This window comes from Theobroma umbraticum, unplaced genomic scaffold, assembly GCF_002168275.2.
Source record: "Theobroma umbraticum cultivar Fairchild unplaced genomic scaffold, ASM216827v3 scaffold_67.0, whole genome shotgun sequence".
Lineage (NCBI taxonomy): Eukaryota > Viridiplantae > Streptophyta > Magnoliopsida > Malvales > Malvaceae > Theobroma > Theobroma umbraticum.
The window spans coordinates 7,835,118-7,859,971 of record NW_018397262.1 but is presented as its reverse complement, the minus strand read 5'-3'; the positions used below and the strand labels follow the sequence as shown (position 1 = coordinate 7,859,971).

The following is a 24,854-nucleotide window of genomic DNA, read 5'->3' as shown; positions in this document are numbered from 1 at the left end:
TACTTTATCACCATCTTCTGTATCAAAATGATAACCTGCAAAAAGAAAGAAAGAGCTTCCAGCTAATAATTTGGTCTCAATCTTTGTAGAGCTTGCAGTTTGACTTCAGCACTAGTTCATATTGGCAAACCTTTGCTTTCTGCAGATGGAATCTTTTGAACATTAGAGTCATCTTGATCAATAGTCGTTGCTGATATATCAAGGACCGCAAGATCACCAATCTGAGAACATTTCAACCCTTTTCAAGTCATAAAACTCCTATAATGAGTAGAAAAGACTCAAAAAAACCATCTCAGTATAACCTAAAGTAAGCTGGAGTTGAAGATTAAAGAGAGTACATTGATTACAAGGAAGTTTAATTAAAAAGGTGAAATCTGTTAAGAAAGGAAGGAGAGTTTCTTAAACATGAATAACCTGTAGTCCTCTCTCAGCTACAATTCTCAGTGAACCTAAGGACTTGTGGCGGCGCTTTAGTTCCCGCTCACAGGCTCTTTCGGCTTTTATGTCATTGTCTATTTCAACAACAATCTTAAGATTTTTGTACCCATTCTCAGTTTTCCATTTGACTTCCGGTGCCACATCTACAATGACATCATAACTGGAAAAAAATTTTAAATCAATAACCATTCATATCCTTGCTAGTAGGGACTTATGCAAGTTTATTATATCAGTCTTTCCTCATCAAATGCCTCTCCCTCAAGTATGCCATGACAGAAGACTCAGATATGCAATGTTGCAGGTGTTACTGTACAATAAAACCAACAAAGGAGCACGCAAGTGAGATTTAAGGATGTACTATTTATTAACCTCAGAGAACTAAGAGAAGAATAGCTTTTCTCCATATCAGAAAATTTGGTTATAATGCGAACTGAATCTCTCAAAGCCCTTCCAGTTACCTATAGAATACGATGAACCAAATATCAGCAAGGTGGTTATTAACATGAAATGGCTGAAAACGAATATAATATCTTGGGAACATTAACCAGACAGGAGCAAACATTATGAAACATACTGAAGACATAGCATGAGGGAGGGTCCTTTTCAAAATAGATTCTACTGTGGCCTTCTGAACATTTTCTTCCCCAACATAATTTAGAAGAATTCTCTCTGGGATCTTTCCAGGGCGAAATCCAGGTATCTAGTCACACAAAACATTTGAAGTATCAATCAAAACTTCTCTTTCACCAAGTAAAATATGTTACAAAAGAAATGAGTTTCAGCATTCAAAATGAATTTAACAAAGCATATAGCTAGCACCAGAGCATCTCTAGCTACCAAAAAGTCATAATCCTAAGTTGGAAATTTATCATCACTATAAAACTGTGAGGTATGAAATCTTAAAGTAACATAAAGAAAGTCTTAACAAAGAAGACTTTATCATGAATCAAGGACCCTACAAAACTACAACACTGCCAAGAATTACCTTGACTTGCTTGCTGAACTCCTTTAGGACCCTTCTGTAACAATCCTCACCTACTGCAGCTGGAACTTCTACACTCAACCTTACCTACATAAAATTCAAAAAAATAAAGAAAACAAGCATTAATGTCTCAGTTCAAATAAAAAAGAAATGGCATTAAGCAAAAACTAAAACGACCCAATAAACAAAACCTACAAAAATCTTACTCTTGAATTAGGCTCTTGAGTCTCCGTGACCTTTATATCAGCAGGAAGCTTCTCCGTTTCCGCTCCGACAGCCGCTGAAGCTTTAGTAAGAGGTGAGTCTCGAGGAGACGAGACTGGCGGTTGAAGAAACTGAATTTGGCGGGAAGAAGAAGAAAGCTGTTTGAGAGGACGATTCAAGGGTCTTTTTTGGACTTTGTTACCGAATTGGATAATTGGGTTTTTGTGATAAATAGAAATGGTGCTTTGGGGAATGGAAAGATTGGTTTTGGGGTTTAAATTGAGGAGTTTTGGGGAGTTAACACAGAGCTCCATGGTTGGCTGGCTCTGTTGGAAAGCTTAAACCTTTGGCTGTTGAAGATAAAGACCCCAACTTTCAAGTGTGATATTTTCAATGTGGTAAAACGGTGCGATTCATTTTTCTTCATTTTTCCTTTTTTTTTGTATTTTCAAAATTTTTCAAAAAAATTAGAATAAAAGTTTTGATTTTGATATTTTTATTAAAATTTGAATGTTTATTATAAATATAAACATTTAATGTTTTTTAGTATGAAAAATCTTTAAATATAAGTTTATAATATAAAATTGCAAGAGTATTAAGTATTTAAAAAATTTTTATTTTGAGATATTTTTAAAAAATAAATAAAAACAGAGACAAAGAGAGTAATAATTTATTAATTTTTTATCTATTTAATTATATTTAACAATTATACTGTTAATATTATTATATTTTAGCGTTTATTTTGTTGCAATAATTAGAGGAATTTTTTCTCTAATTAAAAAAATACATGTTTATGACAACAAATGTTTAACTTTTTTTATTTGATTTAATTTTTTATTTATTTTAATTTTAACTTGATTTATTTTTTATTTATTTTAACTATATTATATTACTATATTTTATTATTTATTATTTATACAATTAAAGGAAATTTTTTTTAATTAATTTGCTTAACACCCCGCACCTTGACTTTCATTACCGCCTTAATGCCACAAGTGCACGGAAAAACAAGAAAAACGACCGACACAAAACCGACGCCGTTCCACAAGTTCAGTTCGTTCAATTCCGGTTTCTGTCCTGTCTCCCTTTCTTTAAATTACAGAACCGAACCGAACACCTCGAACCGTACCCAAACCTTCACTTTCCTACACTTGTTTCAAGCTTCAACTCTCCCTCACAGCTAGTAACCTCAGCAGTTCAGAGTTACCGCATGGACGGAGTGGGCTCCACGAGGCTGGGTCGGGCTTCGGCTCGGTACGGTTCGACGGCGGTGTTCAATGGCCCGGTGAGGAAGTGGAAGAAGAAGTGGGTCAACGTGTCGCCTTCATCTGCTGTGAAACACTCTCAATCCAACGGGAACAACAGCAACGGCAACAGTTCTTCCTCCGCCGCAGCCGGCGTCACTAGTATCGTGCTCTGCCGGTGGACTCCTCTCTCTTCAACTGATTCCGGGTCCTCCGTCGCCTCGTCCGCCGTCGACGGTGAGGACGAGGAGCAGCCTCCCAAGCGCAAGTTTCGCTATACCCCAGTAAGTGTATAAACAATCACGTATGTTTGTTACGCGTATAAAGTAGTGACGTACATGTACGTGTATAAAGGTAGTGTCACTCGTTTCTTTTGGGTGGTTTTAGTTAGGGTTTTTGCTAAAAAAGAATGGGTTTTTTCCCTTTTAATTATTATATTTTGCTTGAATAATTGGACTTTATGATTCTACGAAGTAGTGTTATGGTTGCTTATGTTAAGAGAATAGTGATGATGAAAATGGCTGTGGATTGCCATTTTTGCAGGTTGCTGTGTTAGAGGAAGAGCGTAAAAAGGCGGCTGCGAGACAGGTTGAAGATGAAGCTAAGACAGATGAGAATGAGACCAACCAGTCCCCGGATTGGCTATTATCCAAGACCGATCACGTGCTGAACATGAATAAAGATTTGAAGAAGGAATCTCAGGTAAACAATGTTAATCCTGTTTTAATTATCTTAAATTCATGTCAAAATTTGGAAATATAATTGCAATAGGACTTCGTGGAAGGGAATTCAAATAAAAAAGGATAGTTTAAAATGGTCAGTCTAGGTTTGTTGAAGAACATTGTTAAACTGTTAGAAACTTCAGTGTTTAGTGCCTTCCACCTCCGCCGGTTGGTATGGTTTAAGAATAGGTTGGGTTGGATTTTGGATGATGTTTACTTGTTTATAAGCTTGCTCCTCAAACTCGTGTGCGAGGTACTTGTGTTTTATTTCAGGTTGATAAGGTTGAAATTCTGAATGTAAAGCATGAAATGGTTAAGATCTAGCAGGATACAAGCCTTTTCAAGTAGTAATGCTTTTTATTCATTGCAACCAGACAATTTTAGTTTTTGTTCATTGCAACCAGACCATTATAGTAGCTTCATTCCGTTTATGTGGTTGTAATACTAAGTTCTAGTGCTGTTCCATCCTATATAGAGCTGACTCACATCCTTATAGTGCCATTAATATGAGCCTGCTTTGGTCCTATACTGTATTAATGTATTAAAAGTGTTGGGACCGAACAGGTTTACTAGGGTAAACCATAAATTTTTGGTACAAGGATCAAGTTGACATCCCTAGTGTTAAATCTCTTTAACTTGCATTGTTTTTCAAAAAATATGGATGACATCTTCCTCAAAAGTTGAAGATGAAAACATTTGATTTCCTCGCAAGACTTAATAAAGCAGAGATCTTCCTCTTTTGCAGGATTCAAGCATGGGCAATTTGGACTTGGGTTTGTGTTTGAAAGGCCATGATAACAGCCGTGTTTCTGTTGGTGAGAAGGAAGGCCAGGAGAAGGCGGCAAGCTCAGCTGGATTTTGGACAATGGGTTGACATGTAATTAGTTCGAAGGCAAACAAGATTTCACAGATTTGGTCCCTCCAAAGCAATGCATCTTATGTATTATATCCCTATATATTCTTGGTCATGGAATTGGTTCATGATGTATAGTTTGACCACTAAGCCTTGGTGGTAGTCTGCGCCTTATCAAAAGCTTGACCTTATACTGCCTATATTTCCTTGTTCCTTTATCATTTGCAGGTATTATACATAGAACCCTTAGATTGATATATCTCTTTTCATAGTGTGGATTATACTTTAAGAAGGCAGGGTGATCAATGAGAACTACTTTGTTTGCTCTGTTTGCACAGTAGCATTATATCATACCCTTTGGGTTGAACACGATTATCATAACTGGTTTCCATGGACAAGGCGAGATCAACATTTACCAAACATGGTTGAAAAGTTAGGGGAAATGATTTGCTTACTCTTCCGAGTACATGAGTTACCATCCATCCTCAAATAGCATTGAGGGAACACCTCCAAAACGATTGGGTAGGATTTACCTGATGACCTCATCACTGAAAATTAGGGCAGTCGCAACGCCAGCTCTCTAGATTGATTGGTTAGCCAGATTTCATGTATAAGAACTCAGGATTGACCATTGACATAGCAACACTACACATACTATGTCACAACTACAACCATAAATAACTTAGCCTGCATGTGCGAGAGAGATAAAATCCTGCCACAACTCAACATGATGCATTCCAATTTCTGTATACTCATCCGAAGACCGTGCCAAAAGCCATCTAGAGGGCATTTTGTTATGAAAAATAGTGAAACAAGAAATAGGTGGAACAAAAAAAGTTTTAAAAGACTACTCTTCACATGAAAATCTCACATGTATATAATTCTTATCAAACAGGCAAAAGTTTTGAACATTTTGCCACGGCAAATCTACCTAGCCTATATCATCAAGCCTCGGAGCCTTTGTCACTTGTGTTATTCTCTGCTGCATCGTTACCCAGTGCCTGAGTAACACCGACCTCAGCTGGTCTAATAACTCGATCATAGAGCATGTATCCTGCCTGTATAAAGAAGAGGAACAAACAATTTCTTAGGAACATACTAAACTATGACCACTTGAGCTGTCTGAGCAGCACTTCGTTACCAAGACTCTTTGTACTTCAATAAGGACGAGGAAAATTGAACTGGTAATTGAACTTAAATCATGTGCTTGGTTACCAATATTTCTTCAACAAAACTTGAATAAACTTTCAGACAATCAAAAAATGGAACAGTTTCAATAAAAAATGGATTACAAAATAATACCTTCAAAACATGAGCAACTGTGCCAGGAGGCTTAGAATTATCTGGTACTTGGAATACTGCATTGTGCCTGTGTGGATCAAATGGTTCATTTGTAGGATCAAATTTTTCCACTCCAAACTTTCTAAATACCTGAAGTAAAAACAGTTATAACTGGTCAGTAGCAAAATTTGATATGTTATAGAACAGACGTAGAGGCCAAATGTTGCCGGAGTGACGGAAGAGACTACTAACTTCCAAAATTAACTAAGCACATGACTTTTTAAAACATTTTTCCGGATGAAGGGCAATAATTGAAGTGAATTAGTTTTGCCAATTTTACCCCTTTATCAAAGAACCAATGGTGGAAATCAAACCTACAGCATCAAGTATATCAACTCCAACAACTCAGTTTCATGAAAACTCCCAATACCATAGGAAGCAGAGAAACTAACAACAGACTTCCATTAAAGTAATGAAAAATTTACCTCTCCAAGTTGTTTCTCAGTCATTTCAACTCCTTCTAGGAGTGTCTTTAGGAGTGGCACAGCTCCAACAGTGTCTTTGGATTTGTCAAACTTAGAGAAACTGCCTTTAACATGCGAAGAAGCCCTTCCTAAATTGTCTGCCACATCTAGAAGGCCCTTTGCAAAATTCTGCAGCGCATTGACAAATAATTAGTATCACTTTCCAAGATTCCAAATACAACAAAAATCAAGTTGTCATTGTGTCATCAACAATACCTGTATGGCAAATTTTTTTGAGTTCTCTGCTTCACGTCTTGTTCTGGCCATAACATTCTCCATTTCCGCAAGAGTGCGAACAACTTTGTCCTGCATTTGTTCAATCTCCTTTTGCTTTGCCTTCAAGAGTTCTTCTTTCTCCTCCACAAGTTTTACCATGTCGGCCATTGACAGATCACCATCACTCTCAGAATCTGAATCAGAAAATGCAGTTCGTTTAGCAGCTCTTCTCCTTCTTTTATTAGATTGAGGCATTGTATTTTGGGATTCTGAGTTAAAACCTGATTCTTTTGCTTGATCAGCAACTTCAGCCTCTCCAGGATTCATATCCCCACTTGGTTTTGCAGGCTCTTGACCATTATTTTCTACAGCACTCCCATGTTCCTTCTCTGAGGGCTCAGGGGAGGCAGACGAAGAGATCCCGAATCGTTGGAATGCAGAGAAATTGTGGCTTGAATGATGCAACAGAGACACATCACTTGTAACCAACTGCACAGAGCAAGCTAATGCAACTTAAAATATTGCACCCAACCTCAAAGAATATGCACTAAAATGAAATTTTTGATCAAAATACAGGGAATTGGTTATGCTTTGAAGAAACCAAAACATAGGCTTAAGATCCTATATCATCACTCAATAACTGAAATAAAAGAGAAAGCACAAAACCCAACAAGACCCTCATCAAAATGAACATGGAAAAATGAGGTTACAGCTTCTAAATCTTTAATGTAACATCTAGAGACTAGAAAAGGAACCTACTTCCAACCAAATCTAAGCCCTTTCACTTTCAAACAAAGCCCCAAGGATTTCAGCACGATAAAACCAAAAATATACAATAAAAATTATAATCAAGAGAACCTCAGATGGCGGAGGTCATCAAATTGAGCTAATTTAAGCAAAGCCCTTAAACCCTAGCAAAACCCTACTCATAATCAACCGCAAAAAAATCAAGCATTTATTCATTTATTTACTTATTCATTGCAATTTTCAGTACCTTATTCGGAGATTCATAAACAAGAGAATGAAACTGATTGGAAAGGCTTGGCTTTTGAAGCTTGTTCGGAGCAGAGACAAGCAAGGAGCGTGCAGCCACGCTCCTCGAGACGCGTGACAAAGCCCTGGACATCAACATCTCTTGGAGGAAGAAAGGTTTAGGGTTTTAGAGGGACGAAATTGGAAATAAAAAGAGTTAATGGGGGGGATATCTAGCGAGAAAGAAATAGGAAAGCGGGGAGAAAATTTAGAGGGAAAGGACCTGCTTGGACAGAAAGAAAGTTGATTTTATTTCATTTGTTGACTAAACTATCCTGTACTAGTATCATATAAAACGACTTCGTTTCGAAAGGTGGAACGGTAAATTTAGACATTCCATGAGACTGCTTTCGTCTTGTTGATTGAAGTCCTGGCTTTGATTTTTAAGAAGCATCGAGAAGGTTTCTGGTCCGGCGGCGTTTAAATCTGTGGTCGGGTAGGTGCTAGGCCAAAACGACAGCGTTTTAACAAATGGGCTTGGACACTTTTCATGAACTATTGGGTTGGATTTTGAAATCCGAACTTAACTTATTATAAAAGATTTCAATTTAAAAAATAAGTTCGATTGGACGAGATTTAAAATTAGTTTTATGCACTATGTTTTCAAAATGCACTTATTTCTTTGAAGATACATATTATAAGTGGATCCCACCTAAATAACATCGTAATTATATAAAAAGATTATTTTATGATAAATTGAATTTATAACTTTTCGAATATCATTTCAAACAAAAAAAAATCGTGACTTCAAGTCTAAATTCTATTTATATCTTCTTTTTTTATTAATTTAGTTGAGATTGAGCAATGACGAGTATAGTTAATCTCAAATTAAGCTAATATAATTCATAAGCACTTTTATACAGTGAAAGATATATTTTTATTTAATTTAAATGTTTAGTTTAAGATATAACGTTTACTGAATTTTTCGTTATATCTTAATTTACACATCCGAACATTTGACTTGATGATAGTTGCATGTATCTTCGTACTCAGAATGCTGATTTCGGGTTTTTTTTCCAAAATTTATAAACAAAAAAGGAAAAAAAATTAACTGTTTTGCTTGTTCTGGAGGTTAATGTAAATAATATTCATAAATTGCAGCATGTATGCTTAGACTACACTACAAAAATGGTGATTAGCAGAAACAAATGATTATCTGTTTTGCAAAGAGGAAAGTCTAATATGTATCAAATGATTCAAAGATATACAAAAGGATGAAGCTATATCTGCCAAAATCATAGTGATTGCCTGCAATTTTTGGTTACTGTCAATCATTCTTTGGCCATTGCTACTACCTCTCCCTCAGAAAAGTAATCCTTCCTGTGCAAAATCAACAGGTGGTGATAATCATGAAGAACCCAAATTTTTTTCTTTTCTTGCATGAAGAAGGTGAAAGATGCTAGGATATGGAGATTACTTGATCTTGCGTGAGAGTTGATACAAGCCAGTTCCAGCCAATGCAATATTGACAGAGAAAAGGTTCCAGTTTTTCTGCAAATTTGCAGGCATTTTCCAAGGTTAAACAGGGCTAGAAGTAAACCTTACTGAGATGATAAATCAGGTCCAGCATTGAATTATAGTAAATGAAATGCTTCCTATGTTTTTATCTTGAAAATGGTCAGTGATGATCTGTTTTTCCATTTGCAACACTGATCTCCTTCTGTGCCTCGGGGTCCATAGCTTCACATAGTGATGAAACCAAAGGCTATATATCATCCTGTTAGTGCATTTAAGCTAACATGGTGTGAAAGCAACGAGTAAAGCTTGCATTGATCTGTTTGTTGCATGTATTAGCTCTAGAATTACTTCGGTTATCTGAGTAGCAGATACAATCAAACAAACTATTAACAGATTTAGTGAGCCATTTGCAGTTTTTCAATGTCTGAACTAGTTCATACTTGACATGCATGGCTTAATCTTAAATGCATTTGCAGTTTTTCAATGTCCGAACTAGTTCATACTTAGACATGCATGGCTTAATCTTAAATGCACTAACACATCCAACAGATATATGCTAGTAGGAAAAAGAGAATGGCAATCATAGTCTTTAGCTACATGTCTATTAACTGCAGTGAAAATACCCTGAGATCCTTTCTGATATGGATTTGTGGAACATGAGATGAAGTTGACAGTACATGGTAAGTTTAATCTCTCATGTCAATATGTCAACTTAGTTTAGTGAATCTTGCAAATCAAATTGTCAACATCAAGAACATGGGAAAGAGGGGGTAGGTTGAGGGGGTGGAATCTGCTGTTCATTTGAAAATCAAGTTTCTTCTTGTAAAAAGAAATGCATTTGCAGCTGGTATGACATACCGGGTTAATCACTGTGCTATACCGTGACCACACTAGGCCGGTGCAGGTAGCAGCTGCAGTATAAGGATCAAAAGGTAAAGATTATGCCTTGTAACAGATAAATTGGCAGTTCTAAAGTTGATAAGTGAAACCTGGTTAGGGGCATACCTATTTGCTGGGGATAAGAGATATTCTCTGGTGGCTTTGAGAAGTCAGCAACATTGGCTATGCTGACGCACCATTTAAAAGTTGGGGCCCAAAAATGAACTGCAATGGGTGTTATATGCTCTTTAAATTGAATGATAACAGGATCTTGAATCTGAGAAAATGGTGCTGAATTTTAAGGTATAAATCATCGAAACACCTTAACCAAGACAGATACCAGAAAGCATCCAGGACTTGCAACAATGCAGTATTACATGACACTGATTTTGTATGCCAACTGCTAACCTGATTAATGCTACTGGCTTCAGTTAGCCTTGGAACTGCAACAAAAAGCCGATAGCAAGTCTTATAGCCAACTAAATCAGATGCATGTAGTTAGTCGAATTTGTTTCAGGCTGATGTATGTTAGTCTTATAACTTTTGTGTTCACCAACAGCAATCAAGATTGCCAGAATTTTAAGGTACCAATCACCCTAACACCTAACCAAGACAGGAACAGAAAGCATCCAAGACTTGCAACAATGCAGTATTACATGACACTTGTTTTGTATGCCAGCTGCTAACCTGATTAATGCTACTGGCCTCAGTTAGGCTTGGAACTGCAAAAAAAACCTGGTAGCTAAAAGAACAAAAACTAACAAGACTTATAGCCAACTAAATCAGATGCATATACCTAGACGAATTCGTTTCAGGCTGATGCATGTTAGTATTATAATTTTCTGTGTTCACCAACAGCGATAAAGATTGCCAGGATGGAGGTGGATAAAGAATTGGTAATAACAAAGACAGTGAAGTTGATGAATTACATTCAATCCACAATGATGATAATCATTTTCAATACCTTGATGCATAGGTAACAAAATTAGCCGATAAATAACAGTATATTTCACAATCTGATGCAATGATCTGAAATCAAATTCTATACCCTAATATTCCAATTTCCATTCTGCTGCTAGAGGAATAAAAACAAGCAAAAGCAAGCCACCATAAGATATCTTAAAAAGAACAGTCATGTACAAATGCTTGAAGACTCAAATCTGATTGAAAGTTCACAGGCTTAGACAAACACAAGAAGAATGGATAAAAGAAGTCTGATCCAATCAAAAAGAAAACAGAAAAGGGAAACAGCACAAACTGGTTTTGGGACCAGCAGGGTGGTTCCAGAATGCTTGGAGCTTTGATGATGCCATAGAGATTCTGCCTCGATGAGCTCTTTGTGACAGAAACAAGAAGATACACAAGTTCAGAACAGAATAACAGAATCCTCGGAGTGGTACCTGGGACCCAGGAAACTGACACAAATGTCTGCCAAAGCTTGGACCATGTAGTTCATTCTAGAGTCTAGACCATCATGGAATAAGGCGACAATTGATTTCATGCATAATCAATGTTTCCCCATGCTGTCGATGACAAACCCGTTGGGGGCAGAAAACCTGAACTGGAACCCATATCCATTCCATTTCTAGGACCATTAGTCCACTAGGCTAGCCCAGAGACACGGCTCAGGAATCCAATTTAAGGTGGTCCTAGACTCTTCTATGGTGACAACCTTGTTGTGAGCAATGTTTGGGGTTAAGTTCCAATTGCTTTAATGCCACTGCCACCGCCATGATCGGCATTTAAAGAATTTGAGGGTCCATTTATGAGATTGCGATATTTTTCTTTAACTGTGACTATAGATGCAGTTGAAGGTACGGCCATTACCATTTATTACGCTTGAACGAACTTTTAAATATTGATTTAAAATTAAATAAATTTTTAATTTTAACAAAAATTTAATTATCATTAAATATAATGTTAATTGCTCTTTTTCATCCACGTGACATGTGATCTAATAAATTGACATGATAAAAAAAATTTAATGTAATTTGATTATGTCAAGATTTCATAAATTCGATAAGTCATAAATGATATAAAAAAAATCCTTTGATTTTGAATTTAACAATAATTAAGTTTCCCTTAAAGTAAGGACCTGCAGGATTGAAAAAGACAATAAAAATCAGAACTGAAAGGTGTGTACATGTTGAACTGGTGAGTCACATTTGACTCGTGACACAAGATTTTGCCCCATGCTAACTTTCTTAGCATGGAAACCAATGCTAGGCTACACACAAAGAAGAAAAAAAGGAAGTTTGGATGGCTCCTTCCAGGCGTTACAACTGCATGGATTCTCTCCCTAAAAAGGCCAAAAGCAATTCGGCTCCTTCAAAGTTTTTGATCACCACCGTCCACATCACAGTGGCTTCAAACAGTGGGCTCAACTGCTGGATTTGGATGGTCCTGGTGAAAGTTTCTGGCCTTGTTTTTCCTTAACTTTTTGTCTTCTTTTTGTCTGGATTAGCTTCAACCAATGGGTTATTGCAAGGGGAAATGGGTTTGGTTTTATCAACCCTGCTTCATTCAATTGACATAGCAAAAGATTGTTACAGAAGAAATTTCAAGAAAATTTTCCAGGAACCCATAGCTTTACCTGCATTGGGTTTCCTGTGTTTTAATGGCAAAAACTGTCTCCTAACCAGACAGCCAAAAAATTAAATGTGAAAAAGGGTTTTGCAAGGTTTCAATGCATGGCCATTTTAAACCAAGCAATTGCACCTAGACATCATAAAGAACAAACAGATGATTTCCCTTGTTATCAATTACCAACTGTAAAGAAAAGGTCATTGCTTCTTCAAGAAATATTTTATTCTCTCCCATCATTATTATGGATATAACTAACATAACAAAATGGGGCTTGATCCTAGCCAATGACAGACCATGGCCAAAACATTGTTGAGTATCATGACCATCGGCTTAAATACAATGCTCATCTCACCAACTTGGAGAGCAATTAAGTCTCAACAAACTCCATCTGTCTCATTGCCTACTAACTTTTTTTATCTCTCATTCCTCACTCCATCAGGAATCATTCACACCAGCTTTACCAACCACCTCAATGCTATTTATAACACAAAACCAGAGAACTTGGAATGAAAAAAACTTAAATATGGCATGTAAGGTTGTCAGGTTGTTCCTCTTGATCAATCTCCTGCTGCAAATACCAAAAACAAGTGCAGTAGTCCCTGCGATCATAGTGTTTGGGGATTCCACAGTGGATCCAGGGAACAACAACCAGATATCTACGGTCCTGAAGAGCAACTTCGCGCCATATGGCCGGGATTTTCTTGGTGGCAAGCCAACAGGACGTTTTTCCAATGGCAGGATTGCGACAGACTTCATTTCTGAAGCCTTTGGGATCAAGCCAGACATACCTGCCTATCTGGATCCCAAGTATGACATAAAAGATTTCGCTACTGGGGTTTCCTTTGCTTCAGCCGGAACTGGTTATGACAATGCTACTTCTGATGTGCTAGTAAGTCTAGCTATGGCTTGGTGATAGTTACCGTCTTCAGGCAGTGAGTTTGTACATTAACTTGCATCAGGTTTCCCTTGAATTTTGTTGAATTCTCAAGTTGATCTGTTGCCATTGTTTTGCCGTTTACATGAAAAGATAAAAGATTTAAGTTTCTACAAGTTCTTTGCATTTACATTCTGTAAGTCTTAGTTCTAACTACCTCGAGTAAGTTATCAGTTACTAGCTCTTTTCTCCATTTTCCTTGAACTTGCAGTCTGTCATACCTTTCTGGAAGGAAATAGAGTACTACAAAGAATTTCAGAAAAAGCTAAGAGGCTATCTAGGCGATGACATAGCTAATCATCATTTGAGTGAATCACTGCACCTGATAAGCATAGGAACTAATGACTTCCTAGAGAACTACTACATTTTTCCAACCAGATCTTCAAAGTATTCTGTTGATGAGTATCAGAATTTTCTGATAAGAATCGCCAGCAATTTCATCAGAGAACTGTACAACCTGGGAGCTCGGAAGATAGCAATCGGTGGTCTTCCTCCGATGGGATGTTTACCCTTGGAAAGAACAACGAATATCTTCTTTGGAAGTGAATGTATCGGGGCGTATAACAATGTTGCTATAGATTTCAATAAAAAGTTGCAGGGTAGAGTCATGGGGCTGAAACAGGAGCTCAGAGGAGTCCAACTCGTGCAGACGAACGCCTATGATAAGCTCTTAGAAATGATCCAGAATCCAAGTCAATTTGGTAAGTTTCTTAGCCACAGATAACAATTCTTGAACTTTCTGCACAAAATGGGCCGTAGAACACATGGAAGGAAAGTATGAAAATAGCGAGCATGCCTACGGATAACATGAAACCAGACAGCAACTAGGAATTTTCAGGCTCCCTTTCGAACATTTTGGTCAAAACAGGCATACAAAAGGACTATGTGCAAGTATGCAATTACAGTTGAGAACAAATGAACAGTCATAACGCCATTTGAACAAGCCTTCTCAGGCCTACTGTATGTGCGTGTGTGCGTGTGTTTTTAAACCTGCACGCGTGTTTTAACATATTTTCTCTTACAAGGTAATTTTTCTGATGAAATTTTGTACCAATTTTTACAGGATTTGAAAATGCAGAAACAGCATGCTGTGGGACGGGATTGTTCGAGATGAGTTACCTGTGTGATAAAATGAACCCCTTTACATGTTCAGATGCCAATAAATATATATTCTGGGACTCCTTCCACCCAACAGAGAAAACAAATGCTATTTTGGCTGATCATGTGGTCAGAAATGCCCTAGCTGAGTTCCGATGATTACTGAAAGTAGAAGCAAGAAGCACTGCTTCCTTGTTGTCGACGACATTGTATTATTTCAGTTGTTATTATTGCCATTTCATGTGCATTCCATGTAGAAAAAATATATATATATATATAAAAGTAAAACAGACAAAAGCATATTAAACAAGTTATTTATCATTAAGAACCAGTTTAAGCTTTATACCAAAGTAAGATTATCCTAAGACCTCAATAGAAACGGATTGACATATCTTGAAAGGCATTCTGTTGTGATCTAAAAGGTTCAACAAGATGATAGAAATTATTGCAGCCAGAAGAGCAAAAAGTATGATTCAGAAATGGCTTCCACGAGATTTTTATTATCAAAATGGAAACCAGATACAGAAAGAAACAACATTAACAATAAAATTGTTGTTCATTGCAAACTAAGATCCTTCACAGAAAAGGTTTGGCAGAGGGAGGAAAAGCCTAAATTTGAATAACAAGTTTACTCCAAACTATCCAATATGCTGATATACAAAAATTCGTCAATTAAATTAACACAACATAAAGCCGCCAGATATCTTCGGGATACAGGTGAGGAAGACACTCTGCAGAGCCTAATCTCGAATCCTGTGGCTCACTTTGGCTCTTTGGGGAAATGGAGCTTGATAAGTGAAGGTAGCTCAGCCAGCTCAACTCGAGGCTTGCCCAATAAGATACTCCTCAACTTTTCATCACAATTGACAATATTCTTGTTGTTTGGATCCTAATCAAGAAAAACTGGCATCCTGAGAAATCTTCGAGTAAATGTGCACCAAGACTACACACTTCAAAATCAATCTATCAATATAGAAATGCAAGCAAAGAAAACAATCCAAATGACTTTTTTTCCAAAATTAGAGGTAATGTGAGATATTACATACTTTTGGAGCTCGGTGCAAAATTGCCAGCCACAATAAACATAAATAAGAAAGTCTTAATGAAAAATAAATTCAATCAATAACCTTTAGAGCAAGTCAAGGTCATCGTGACCACAATATCCCTCTTTATTAGCACAAAACTTTCTTCTTATCAAACAAATGATCTAAGACATGAAAAACATTCCTCAGTCGCATAATGGATACAAAATGTAGATAATGCAAAAGAGGAGAGATCATTGTCTCCATCAACATACATCTCCTCAAATGCCAGTAAAACATAATCATTCATAAAAAAAATGAGATCCAAAAGCCACATGTTCACATCAAAAACACCATATAAATGGTAAATATGCGTAAGACCAACTCTAATATCATAATTACAAATTTGAAGACCCTACCATGAATCAGTAAACCATGAAACTTATCCAATAATCTACATGCCACATCAGGAAGTGCAAATACCTTTTTTTTAAAAAAAAAAAAAGTCTCGGGGTAAGTAAAGCATCTCAGTAATTCACTTACAAACATTTGATTAAGAAAAATGAATCTTTTGCTGAATAGCAAGGTGCAAAATGAAGCAAGAGAGATAAGAATACCTGAAGATTGTTCTGTTTAATATAAGACCAAACACGCAGGAAGCAACCCAAACGTGAAATCTGAGACTGACCCACAAATTCTCTAACTGTGGAAGGAAGATTTACAAGGTCAATCAGGTTAGCAAGCTTCTTGGGGTTATCTGTAATTGCCTTCTTCAGTCTCTGGGGCAGCATTTTTTCAACTTTCTTCTCTGTTTTCCTCTGTATAAATCTAAAAACCATAAATCGAATAACCAACAGAAAATGAACTCAATTTTCAATACCCAATATCATTTAATGAAGATTTATATAATCAATTACCAAGAACAATAGCAAAAACACAAGTTCAGGGGAATTTTCTCAAACAGTTGGCACGTTCTTGTTTTTCAAGCTAAAATTTTTTTCGATTTCATTGGTAGTTTTCAATTACTGAAAACTAACAGAGTTGAATTACAAGGGAGCTCGTTTACCTGGAGAGAGATGGGGATGGCGGGAAAGTTCAGGGACAAAATGGTAAATAGAAGCAACTCTGGGTACCGAACTCGTACCGGTTGAGGGAGGAACAGAGTGGGGAGAGAATTTGACTAAGACGGAGCTAATGAGGGGCCGCTCCATTCAAAACGGCAAGGGAATAGGAGTGAAACGACGATGGAAATAGAAAATTGCTTAACATTTGTAATCCTAATTTGTCTTCCATTTGTTTAAATTTAGAAAAGAATCCGACGATCTTTAATTACAATCAAAACTAATTAAAAGTCATGTAAATAATAGATCAATTGATTTATTTGGTCAGTTTTGGATTTTAAAAATATTTTAAAATCGAACCGATCAAAACATTAAATTTATATTATATATATTTTAATATATATAATATTATATATTATTTTTAAATTTATATAAAATATATATTTTAATTATTAATTTTTATTTCATGTTTTATAATTATTACTGAAGTTTATAAATTTTAATATTATAATTTGTAAAAAAAATGATAAAATTTTGAATTTTTTATTTAAAATTGAACCATTTCTATATTTGATCTATTTATTTTTTTTATATTTAATCGGTTTTAATTAACTTTTTAAAAATATTTAATTTATTTGATCTTTAGATGTAACAGGCCGAACTTACATTATCGACCAATTACTTACCTCTGATTATCATTGAGATTAATGATCATTCTAAAGTAATACTCTAACAATTGGTTTTAAGTAATTTTCCAGACAGTTTGGATAGGATCATGTAGGGTACAGGGTGACAATAACTATAGATTCCGACGTTGATTCCTAGGAACCAATGTCATAAAATATTACATATCTGAACAGTTGAGGAAATTCCATTACAGGTTTCATTGAAACTTCATGCTCTGAAAATTGATTAATGAAAGAAAATTCATCTACCTATAAAGAGGATCAGCAGGGTCATTGGCTGCAATGTAAACCAATCAAAACCTCTTTCTCTACATGGGTTCTAGGCTTTCCTGTCTGAGAAGAAAACATGGCAGCATGCAAGAGAGCAGAGGCATCATCTTCATCATCAGGTCGGGCAAAGGGAAGAAATCTCTGCCAGAGAGTGATGTTATTACCCCGACAGGGATTGCAGAAGAAGAAACCCAAGCTAGGTATGCAAGGAAGGCTTTGCTTTGCCTCAGGAATCTGATAGAGAGGTCTGCTTGTAAGCTGAAGAGAAACTTTCTAGCAAACCCTAGCAGCAGCAGCAGTAAGAAGAAGAAGAAGTCTGATCTAAAAAGGGCATGTTGTGCTTGTATTTCTTCAGAGAAGAGGACTCCATTGACAAATGGTTTGTTCAAAGTGAAATCGTTCTTGTTGAAGGGAGGAGGAGATGGTGGAAGCGAAGGCAACAATGGTGGTAAGAAGGGAAAGGGAGCTAATGATCAAAAGAAACAGAAGTAGATAGAGAATTAAGCAGCAATGATTCCAAATCGAATAAACATTTCTCGATTCAAAAATTCAAGAAATTACAATCATGTTATGTTCTAATATATCATGATAGATACTCAAAAGTACAATACTAGAATATATATATTTAAGCACCACGAGCCAACATCTCCCAGAATTCCTCCTCGGACTTCTGCTTTTCAAGCCTCCAGGCTTCCTTGCGCCTGTTGATGAACTCCTCAGCCCTTGCATCCACTCCTAACAATGGCAGCTGAGACAATGTAAAGCAGTCAGAAGTGGTCTCCATCATCCCGCTTTCCAACCCTTCTTCTTCTTCTTCTTCTTCTTCTTCATCATCATCAAAATGATCAATCAACTCAACCTCGGGCATGCTGTTTCTGGTCTCCTCCAGCAGTTTCTGGTTAAGGATAGGCAGCCGAGGATGGTGGTGGTGACGGCGGTGATGGTGATGATGAAAGGAAGAAAAAAGAATGGCTGTCACAAGCCTACGACTGGCTTTGCTCAAGGTTGATGCCAAACGCTTCCACAGCTTCTTCTTCTTCTTCATGTCATTGACAATGGAATACATGGCTTCTACAGGGGTCTTGCAATGGAAATCTAGCAATGGTTCTTGGTTTCGAAATGCGTCCGAACCTTACATTTTAACATGTTCATTTTCTCTGTGCGATAAAAGGGAACATCTAGGAAGATCATTTTCCTCTCTACTTTTTCTCTTGGGGTAGAAATTTTCTGCCATGAATATTGGAAACTTCCTATTTTACTAACTTAAATCTCATTCATTTTTTAATTTTCTGATACCCAAAATCCTTGCCATTTTTACACTCAAATATCGAGAATATACGGAATATCGATAGATAGGGTATTCATTATTTTTGAAGTATTCAAACCGGAACTCTATTACTTGATACAGTAACTCAACCCTATGTATACTTGATTAAATTTTTAATTGTTTTCCAAACCCGTATCTGAATATCGTAAATACTATCTATTCTATACCCGAAATCGTGATGATTAGTAAATTTACTACTTAAAAGTTATCTTAATATTACTTAATCGGATTAAGATATATTGGATATTTGATTACAAAGTATCCGTAGACACACTAAGAGAAATTTGATCTTCAACTATATTGTTTTTCAATAATGCTGTTAAAAATCCTTAAATTTCTTATAGCATTTTGAATAAAACATTTTCGTAGATATTGCATACATTAACAACAATTACATTTTATTTATTAGGATTAAAGTTGACGAAAAGTATTAACTAAAAATTTATTTTAGGGAACATAATCTTTTATTTAATACACTGTTTTAACACATTTAAGAAAATCAAATCATTAAACCTAGAAATCTTTCTAAATAGAATCTTTTAAATGTGAAGTTAATTTTCGATTTAGTGAGAGACAAATTGTTTCCATTTACTCAATTGATTTGATATTCCAGTAGTAATTGATTTCTCTTCCTTGCATCACAAGAAGGAAAATGGAATACCTGTTGGAGAAAGAAAAATATGCCGAACTTCACAAAATTTTGGTTGGAGAAGAAGAAACTATAGAAAAATCGGATTGATATAACCATGGTATCGTCTAAATCCAAATGAACTCTCCGGTAAACATGGAAGAACTACTCTAGGAGCTACTACAAATGATCTACAAACAAGTGTGACACAATATCGTTCAAGTAGAATTCAGATTTTGGTTTGATTGAATTGAGTACCTCTCTACAAACCAGTTTTATGATCATCATGTTCTATACACTTACGCATTTTAGTCTCCGGCCGTTAATCGTAAGGATTCCTGAATGTCTTCAATAGCTCTGGGATGTCATAACCCAGCATGTCATCAACAGCTTGAATCATTTTAGGCTTTAGCTTTTCGAATTTGTCGAAGTTGTAACCACTCAAAACCTCCCTAAAATGTTCTACATTTGGAAAGTCCCCTGGAGGTAGGTGATGATCTCTTTGAACCTGTATAACAAATAGGTAAACATGGTAAAAGAATAGTGTTCAATAAGCACGGATGCATGTGTACACACAAAGAGAAGAGAGAGAGAGAGAAAGAGAGAAAGGATACTTTTCCAAATTCATCGGCCAAATTATCGATTAGTCTCTGTTGAGTCTTCGCTTTTCCCATCATAGTAGGCATTTCCTTTCTAAGATGACCGATAATATGAGCATGTATCTTGGCAGCTCTAGCACGTTTCACAAACTCATTTATCTGCAGGTAAACAGTGGATTAAGACTTCTCTTCAACTCACGTCTTCAAAAAGAAAGACAGGTTTTATATGTCCTTAGTACATTAATACCTATTCCTGTTAAGGAATACGTGTGTACTAAGCTGCAGAGACCTTTTTACGTCTCACATATAAGAATTCTTTTTATTTTTCTAAGGAAGAATAGTAAAATGAACTTACTCGACGATCACAAGCCTTTTTTGGAATATCTTTCAAGTCAGCAAGAAGGTCTTCTTGTTCTTTTTCGAACAGCTCTTTCCCAATTGGACCTCTGGCAGCTTCGTTTACAGGTTTGTCATTGAACGAACTGCCGAAGACAAGATATTAACATCAAAATTTAAGAACAAGATGCAGCTTAGTTTGATGTACTCATTCAGAAAATTACGGAACAGAATTACATTTTATGCAGCAAGTATAAAACAATATTCAAATAATATGCACCAAGAAACGTTGGGACAAATTCATTTAATTCTTTAAGGTTGACAAAGAGAAAGAGCCTACCCAATATATACGCGCACAACCTCAGGGGTATTAAGGACTTTCCCAAGTGACCACATTAAGGCTCCATAAACCCTCATCAACTACAATTAAAGGAATAGATAAGCAAATTATCAAATGTTTCATCTACGAAAGACTGGTAGTTAAGAAACATGGCCGCCATAATGCTTACTTGTTGAGTATCAACTTGGTCTGCCTTGTTCAAAACCACACGAATCTTGTCATCGTGACCACGCAAAGAATAAATTACACGCTTGAACTCATCGCTTACATCTAGCTTGTGAGGATCAAACAAAAGAAGAATAAGATCACATTTTGCAGCAAACCATGATGTTACACCTGTAAAATCATAGGCTCGTTGTGTTCGTTGTTTTTCTCCGGATAACACTCCAGGAGTATCTACAAATGTTATGTGCTCCAACAGCTAGAGCATGAAAAGAATAAATTAGATTCCATACAAGCAAAACCTTCAAACTAATGATCACAGCAAATTAGAATTTGAACAATTATCTCACAGGATGTGGCATTTGAGAACACTCAAACTTTGACAAAAATGCAGTTCCAAAGGTAGTGAGACCACTGAATGGCATGTCCGCTTGGACAGCAATAGTGTTCCCTGGAACACTTCTTTCATCGGTTCCCGACTGCATAAAGGAAAGAGAATACAAGATGCATGAGATCAAAACAAATTAAATCCCATGATTACAACTAACATCAAATGATTCTTTACAAGCAGAGGTGTATAGACAAATTAACAGAAAATTAAGATTCGATTTCCATCATTGATGTTAAATCCACTAAGTGATGGAAAGCTATTCATATGCACTACATCAATGACATTATCACAGAACACAAATTCTAAAGTACCATAACAACAACAAATCTGTCAGTTGTTGGTTCAGGTCCAATGTGAGCTCCTGAAAATGATGATTAAAAATAATAATAAGTAAAAAGGGACTAAAACCTTCTAAGTCAATAGGTTTGGTGGGGGGAGGGAGGAGAGAAAGAGAGAATCACTTGCCTGGATAACTACTTTTAAGCAAATGTTTAATGAAGGTTGTTTTCCCAGTTGAATATTGACCCAAAAGCATAACCATTGGTTTGGCATCAAAATCACTATTTGTCTGCAATAAACAAAAATCAATATCAGCTGATTAGCTTGTTAAATACAAATTTAGCACATATCACTAATAATTAAAACTGAATTCAGAGAAATTAAAAATCTACACTCACTCACTCACCAACAATGGGGATACAAAATCATTAAAACGATATGTAACTTCTAAAGGCTTCAACTTTTGAATGTACAGTCTCTTTAAGCCATCTATGATTGAAGTCACAGAGGACATAGATATCTGTTATACACAGAAAAAGATTATTTAACCATTCTAAGGATGCAGATAAATAAAAAACATTATCAATTAAAGGAATTGGACACATATTAGCATCATTAAAGCCACAAAATACCAATAAATTCACAAGTCTTCTTGTTCTGGAAGAGAAATGAAAGAGCCAAATATGCATTTGATATAAATAAAGAAATTATTTATAGCACTACACCAGGATGACAAAAAAAGGTTGGAAGGGGGGAACAAGCGCACTAGGAACAAAGAAGCTAAATTACACAATGACAACACAAACCTTCTTTGATGATTTTGAAGAAAACCATTGAGCAGCAGGTGATGATTGCATTGGAGAACTACCTGCACTGCCCCCAACTAACTAGTGAGTATATGGTATAAAATCAGAGTAATAACCATAAGCAGTTACAATGAGAAATTCATACCATTGGCATTGCTATCAGGACTAGTTGACTTTGAAGAGTGTTTCTTCTTCTGAATAAATCAAGCAATATAGTTACAATTTTCATGATGTTAAGCATATGAAGCATAAAAATTAAGAGAGTAAAAGAAGCCATCATACCATGATTAATGCATCCAAACCTTCCATTACAGGAGGTTTGGCATTCTCAAAGTCAACTGCAATACATCAGCATATCTTAACATTAGTTTCTAGTTGACGATAAAAGATTGTAAATTTAGAGGGAAAACAACCATAAAACAGTCTCCTAAATAAACATTCAAAGCGTGCAATGAAGAAATAAAACCAAGCTAAATCATCATACCATCACCATTTAGGATATCATGTGATATTTCATGACCATCTTGTGCCAGAGAAACCAGCTAAACATGAAAACTAACAGCAGGTCAGATTTGAAGAAAACCAATTAACAATAAACAGAGTACAAGAAGAGCACAACTTCAAACCTGCATAGCAAAGACAAATTCTTTGAAACCAAGATATCCCTGTCTCTTAGAATCCGCAGTAGCCCACACCTTTGAGGAATCAAAACCCAAAAAAGACAAACCATTCAACACAAAAACCGATAACAGAAGCGAAATCACTAAGAGAAAGACGGAAATGAGCATAGCAACAGCAACGAAACTCTAAATCCATGACATGAAGACTCGTTATATTAATGGAAAATCTAACTTTATTGATTTAATTTTGAAAACAAAAATAAAATTATCAATTATTTACTCCTCGAGTTGAAGCCTAGCAGCAAGCATGATCAGTTAAAAAATTCCACTTTTTCTACTTGATTCAAATTCAATCGCACTAAGCATCCACATTTCCCTACAAGTTTTAATAATTAAGCAGAAATTAAATAAATAAATAAATAACAAAATTGAAATGAAGAAAATAAAAGGAGATTAACCTGTTTAAGATATTGTCGCGATAAATTTGACATACCGAAAAACTTTATTGCATCAATTCCGGTGATGCGGCCATCATTATCTACCAAACAAAATTCAAACAAATTAAATAAAACAAACAAAAGCGATTAAATTTTTTAAAAAAAAATTAAAAAAATGAAAAACGTACCTGAATCAGCAAAGCTAAACCACTCTTGATAAATCAGCTGGTGATCTTTAGAGCATGAACCGATCCGACCGGCTCCGATCTCCATTGCTGAAGAGAAAACTATCAATCTCGTCGGCTTTTGTTAATCTTCACTGTAAAACTTTTCCGAGAAAAGGAAAAAAAAAAGACCGTTTCCCACACAGTGAAAAAGAAAACGCGAGAAAATAATCGGAAAAAGAAAACACTGTCGTGTCCTGTGCGCGTGTTTTTCTTCGGGAAAGGGAGTCCTTAACACCGACGAAAAAGGGCAGTCAACTACGTCGTCGTTTCAGCTTCGACTTTTCAGTTTTAACGGTGAGGTTTTTTAACGGCTTTTTGAAAGTCTCGCGAAAACGACGACGTCGTGCTGTTTTTAAATACCGCTTCCCTTAGTGGCGCGCGCCAAGGTTAAAAGGAAGAGTTAAAATGCGAAAAGAAGAAGGGTAAATCCCTAATTACAAGAGGTAAATAGTAAAAAATATTGATCAACTATAGATGAAAATTATGGTAGTAACTGTGATTTGGATATATTAATTTTCTTTCTTTTTTGTTCTTAATGGTGTGAAATGGATGGTGGGATATTGATGGGACTTTTTTTATTTCATTTTTGAGTTAATATTTTGGTTATTTTGTATTTAATTTGAATTTATAGTTGTTGTCAAATTGTCAAATTTGAAATAACAATGTCATAGGTTTTGAGACGGTCATATTGAAAATATTAACTAACTTTTTATGTCTATGTGATATATGACTTAATAAGTAAACATGATCACACAGTAATTGATATAATCATGTAATAACGGACTTGATTATATTAAATTTTTTTTGTTAATATTAGGTTTGAGGGTGATTAAGTTTCTATCCAATTATAGCTCGGTCCAATGAATTTACTCAAATCTAGTAGGTTTGGAGACTTGCTAGCAATTTGACAAAGCAAGTTGGCCATGGCTAAATTGGGTAGGCAAATTCAGGGACAATGACAAAATCTTGATAGAAGTGCTTTATTAACCCTCATTTTGATAGACTTAGTAGGAAAATAAAGGCGTACCCACCCACTTGTATGTCTGTTCATTCTCCACTTTGTATATCAGATAATGAACTCTCTCATTCTGTCTCCTAAGCTGTGAAACACTTTACATTGGTTTTCCTTTTTTTTTTGTTCCAAAGAAAATCAGAGCAAGAGATGGTTTAGAACTCCATAATTGGCGCAGGCTCTGCCACTTTTGAAGGTAA

The 24,854-nt window shown here is 35.9% G+C and overlaps 7 protein-coding genes across 10 annotated transcripts in view; 2 read left to right on the top strand and 5 right to left on the bottom strand.

The window, feature by feature from the left end:
- The window catches only part of LOC110419490 (trigger factor type chaperone family protein), a 3,681-nt gene extending 1,704 nt beyond the window's left edge, over positions 1-1,977 (bottom strand). Inside the window, exons 1-7 of the mRNA XM_021432563.2 lie at positions 1,627-1,977; positions 1,424-1,507; positions 1,013-1,138; positions 808-896; positions 415-598; positions 131-221; positions 1-35 (exon numbers count right to left, since the gene is read on the bottom strand). The exon at positions 1-35 is cut by the window's left edge and continues 120 nt beyond it. Of these exons, the coding sequence (XP_021288238.1) occupies positions 1-35; positions 131-221; positions 415-598; positions 808-896; positions 1,013-1,138; positions 1,424-1,507; positions 1,627-1,938 (921 nt within the window). The 5' untranslated portion in view covers positions 1,939-1,977. The remainder of the gene's footprint in view (positions 36-130; positions 222-414; positions 599-807; positions 897-1,012; positions 1,139-1,423; positions 1,508-1,626) is intronic.
- A 628-nt stretch (positions 1,978-2,605) lies between these two features.
- LOC110419596 (uncharacterized) lies at positions 2,606-4,771 on the top strand. Its single transcript, XM_021432693.1, has 3 exons — positions 2,606-3,152; positions 3,412-3,570; positions 4,336-4,771. Exons 1-3 carry the CDS (start codon positions 2,835-2,837, stop codon positions 4,462-4,464), a joined length of 606 nt encoding a protein of 201 aa, XP_021288368.1. The 5' UTR covers positions 2,606-2,834; the 3' UTR covers positions 4,465-4,771.
- Positions 4,772-5,209: 438 nt separating this feature from the next.
- Positions 5,210-7,741, bottom strand: AR192 (Co-chaperone GrpE family protein). Of its 2 annotated transcripts, XM_021432553.2 has the most exons (6): positions 7,459-7,737; positions 6,746-6,953; positions 6,465-6,658; positions 6,210-6,377; positions 5,746-5,874; positions 5,210-5,501 (listed from the first exon to the last, which is right to left on the bottom strand). In XM_021432553.2, the coding sequence occupies exons 1-6, from the start codon at positions 7,594-7,596 to the stop codon at positions 5,388-5,390; spliced, it is 951 nt and encodes a 316-aa protein (XP_021288228.1). In that variant the 5' UTR covers positions 7,597-7,737; the 3' UTR covers positions 5,210-5,387. The 2 variants fall into 2 exon arrangements, with proteins under 2 accessions (XP_021288228.1, XP_021288227.1); XM_021432552.1 differs by having other exon boundaries at positions 6,465-6,953; positions 7,459-7,741.
- Positions 7,742-8,568: 827 nt separating this feature from the next.
- On the bottom strand, positions 8,569-11,295 carry LOC110419698 (mitochondrial pyruvate carrier 4-like). Its single transcript, XM_021432790.1, has 5 exons — positions 11,092-11,295; positions 9,960-10,058; positions 9,813-9,865; positions 8,914-8,987; positions 8,569-8,816 (listed from the first exon to the last, which is right to left on the bottom strand). Exons 1-5 carry the CDS (start codon positions 11,144-11,146, stop codon positions 8,768-8,770), a joined length of 330 nt encoding a protein of 109 aa, XP_021288465.1. The 5' UTR covers positions 11,147-11,295; the 3' UTR covers positions 8,569-8,767.
- Positions 11,296-12,826: 1,531 nt separating this feature from the next.
- On the top strand, positions 12,827-14,779 carry LOC110419373 (GDSL-like Lipase/Acylhydrolase superfamily protein). Of its 2 annotated transcripts, none has more exons than XM_089784033.1 (3): positions 12,827-13,308; positions 13,565-14,046; positions 14,410-14,607. In XM_089784033.1, the coding sequence occupies exons 1-3, from the start codon at positions 12,892-12,894 to the stop codon at positions 14,465-14,467; spliced, it is 957 nt and encodes a 318-aa protein (XP_089640159.1). In that variant the 5' UTR covers positions 12,827-12,891; the 3' UTR covers positions 14,468-14,607. The 2 variants fall into 2 exon arrangements, with proteins under 2 accessions (XP_089640159.1, XP_021288059.1); XM_021432384.2 differs by having other exon boundaries at positions 12,833-13,308; positions 13,565-14,054; positions 14,417-14,779.
- Positions 14,780-14,909: 130 nt separating this feature from the next.
- On the bottom strand, positions 14,910-16,692 carry LOC110419802 (SWIB/MDM2 domain superfamily protein). Of its 2 annotated transcripts, none has more exons than XM_021432913.2 (3): positions 16,540-16,692; positions 16,091-16,291; positions 14,910-15,340 (listed from the first exon to the last, which is right to left on the bottom strand). In XM_021432913.2, the coding sequence occupies exons 2-3, from the start codon at positions 16,262-16,264 to the stop codon at positions 15,212-15,214; spliced, it is 303 nt and encodes a 100-aa protein (XP_021288588.1). In that variant the 5' UTR covers positions 16,265-16,291; positions 16,540-16,692; the 3' UTR covers positions 14,910-15,211. The 2 variants fall into 2 exon arrangements, with proteins under 2 accessions (XP_021288588.1, XP_021288587.1); XM_021432912.2 differs by having other exon boundaries at positions 16,091-16,301; positions 16,540-16,678.
- A 2,842-nt stretch (positions 16,693-19,534) lies between these two features.
- EHD1 (EPS15 homology domain 1) lies at positions 19,535-23,863 on the bottom strand. The gene is made up of 16 exons (XM_021432233.2): positions 23,604-23,863; positions 23,437-23,516; positions 22,985-23,053; positions 22,843-22,900; positions 22,641-22,696; positions 22,504-22,552; positions 22,359-22,420; positions 21,959-22,072; positions 21,739-21,841; positions 21,585-21,634; positions 21,233-21,361; positions 20,890-21,141; positions 20,721-20,800; positions 20,400-20,526; positions 20,060-20,203; positions 19,535-19,953 (listed from the first exon to the last, which is right to left on the bottom strand). The coding sequence occupies exons 1-16, from the start codon at positions 23,686-23,688 to the stop codon at positions 19,768-19,770; spliced, it is 1,644 nt and encodes a 547-aa protein (XP_021287908.1). The 5' UTR covers positions 23,689-23,863; the 3' UTR covers positions 19,535-19,767.
- Positions 23,864-24,854: the final 991 nt, after the last annotated feature.